This window comes from Labeo rohita, unplaced genomic scaffold, assembly GCF_022985175.1.
Source record: "Labeo rohita strain BAU-BD-2019 unplaced genomic scaffold, IGBB_LRoh.1.0 scaffold_922, whole genome shotgun sequence".
Taxonomy (NCBI): Eukaryota; Metazoa; Chordata; class Actinopteri; order Cypriniformes; family Cyprinidae; genus Labeo; species Labeo rohita.
Window position 1 is genome coordinate 1 of NW_026129879.1, and position 2,131 is coordinate 2,131.

General features: G+C 34.2%; 1 protein-coding gene across 1 annotated transcript; it reads left to right on the plus strand.

Annotated features, from left to right (window-relative positions):
* The first annotated feature begins 417 nt into the window (after window positions 1-417).
* LOC127162387 (complement C1q tumor necrosis factor-related protein 3-like) lies at window positions 418-1,876 on the plus strand. The gene is made up of 3 exons (XM_051105180.1): window positions 418-669; window positions 1,079-1,207; window positions 1,312-1,876. The coding sequence occupies exons 1-3, from the start codon at window positions 480-482 to the stop codon at window positions 1,590-1,592; spliced, it is 600 nt and encodes a 199-aa protein (XP_050961137.1). The 5' UTR covers window positions 418-479; the 3' UTR covers window positions 1,593-1,876.
* Window positions 1,877-2,131: the final 255 nt, after the last annotated feature.

Below are 2,131 nucleotides of genomic sequence, written 5' to 3' on the forward strand. Positions count from 1 at the left end.
ATTCTGATAAAACCATACAGCATAGTAATCTCTGACAGGTGGGGCCAAGACAGGACATCACATGGCACAAAGAAACAAACATGTGCTCACATGCTCACACCAAACATGACAAAACAAACAAAAAAAAAACAAACAAAACAAACAAACAAACAAACAAACTTAAATAATAGAAGGAACTAGTTTGTACTGTTTTGTTCAGATTAAAGCTACCAATGAGATATTAGATAAATGATCATTTTGTGAAACATTAAGCACAAGGTAATTATACAATCCTGTCTGAGAAACAGTCATATAAATATTTTGTATTCTGCCTGTCATTGGCTATACATCACGTGTGAATGACTGAAGATAACAATAATGTCTGATAAAAACACATCTCACAGTCATTCCTGACACATTTAAGCAAAGGCATTGAGAGTGAGAGCAACAATAGCTGTTCTTCTGTACAAAATTTTACAGGTTTGAACTTCACCTCTGAAATGACTAGTCAAGAAGCCTGTCCTTTCAAAAATCTATTCAAAGACCTGCTGAAGGACCTTGGAGTATCAGAGGAGAAATTACAAGCCACAGAGACACGACTCAACGCTCTTGAAAACAAAATGCAAGAGGTGCTGTCCAGACTTGCTAACAGTGAAGCTCAGATTGAGAAAATCAAAATGGAAAACAGTGGTGAGACTAATGATTTTTATTAAAGACTCATATACTGTAATGTTAGAAGAATGGTGTATATTTTTTTTTACTTAGAAATTGCTAGTAAATATCATGAAGTATTACAAAAAATGGCAAGTAACACACTGACGTGTTACATTAAACTGTGTTAACATGTAACATGTTTTTTCCTGTGTTACAAAAAGACTGAAATTGTATTTTCTTGAAAAATGTACTCCATATATCCTAATTAAGGCTTTATGTATAGCCTTTTTAAAAAGTGTTTATAAAGTGGTTTACAGAAAAAAATACAGAAGATAATTTACTATTTATTTACAATTTTTTATAGTGTAGGAGTGTTATTTAACATTTGTTTGCATTGCTACTAAGCCAATTTTCAACATTTTAATAAAGTGTGTGTTCTCTTCAGTCATACCAACGGTGGCATTTTCAGCTGCACTAGGGAGCGGTGGTTTCTTTGGACCATTTAACACAAATGTAACACTGGTTTACAAGAATGTCTTGATGAATGTTGGTGATGCCTACAACAAGACCACAGGTATTGTTAATTCACACGTTTTATATTGCTGAAAAAAGTATCAACACACATTCGTAACTAATGTGTACAACTGTTAACTGGAGAACCGTCTCACTCTTTAACAGGGATTTTCACAGCACCGGTACTGGGAGTATACTATTTCAGCTTCTTCTACCATTGTCAAGCTGATCAGCCGACACTGTTGGCCTTGTTTAGAAATGGAAAGCAAGTAGCAACAACAAAACATCACAAGAGTAGCTGTTACACAGAGAATGGAAGCAATGGTGTAACGCTGCAGTTAGACAAAGGGGAGCAGGTCTATATTGTGCTCGGGAAGAACTCAAGGATCTGGGATGAGAGCAGTGTCACCACTGTGTTTACTGGGTTTCTAATCAATGCCATGTAAATAAAGTACACATAACAAACATAACAGCTATGCAATTAGTTTACAGATTAAGGTGAAATATCAGGTTACTTAATTCAGTCTTTGTTTGTTGAAAATACAACATTGCATTCTGCGAAGGGATCGTTTTGTGTGAACTATATTGTGTATTTGTAATAAGAATAATCACTCTAGATGAATGAACCTGGATGATACATCTAGATTATTAGTCTAAATATATTCACAGTATATTCAAATGATAAACCACTGTAAAATCATCTGTTGTTAATTTTTGCTGAAAATATTTAATAAAAAGGTTTCAGGACATTGGTTGAACATCTGCTGTGTTTTCTCTTTTTGCATTAAACTTACTGAAATGAGAAAGGTTTTAGGCAAAAATGCTGTCAAACATACGATTTTCTTTATCAATTAATTTCTATCAATTAACTTACTAAATTAAATCAACATTTGGTGTGACTATCCTTTGCGTTTAAATCAGCTTTTGACCTATAGGTGTACTTGCATAGTTTTTCAGGTATGGGCAGGTGTGGAGCACTGGCTGT

Coding starts and splice junctions, on each gene's coding strand:
- LOC127162387 (XM_051105180.1), top strand. CDS start 480: ATGACTAGTCAAGAAGCCTGTCCTTTCAAAAATCTATTCAAAGACCTG. Junction 670..1,078: donor AATCAAAATGGAAAACAGTG/GTGAGACTAATG, acceptor TGTTCTCTTCAG/TCATACCAACGGTGGCATTT. Junction 1,208..1,311: donor TGCCTACAACAAGACCACAG/GTATTGTTAATT, acceptor ACTCTTTAACAG/GGATTTTCACAGCACCGGTA.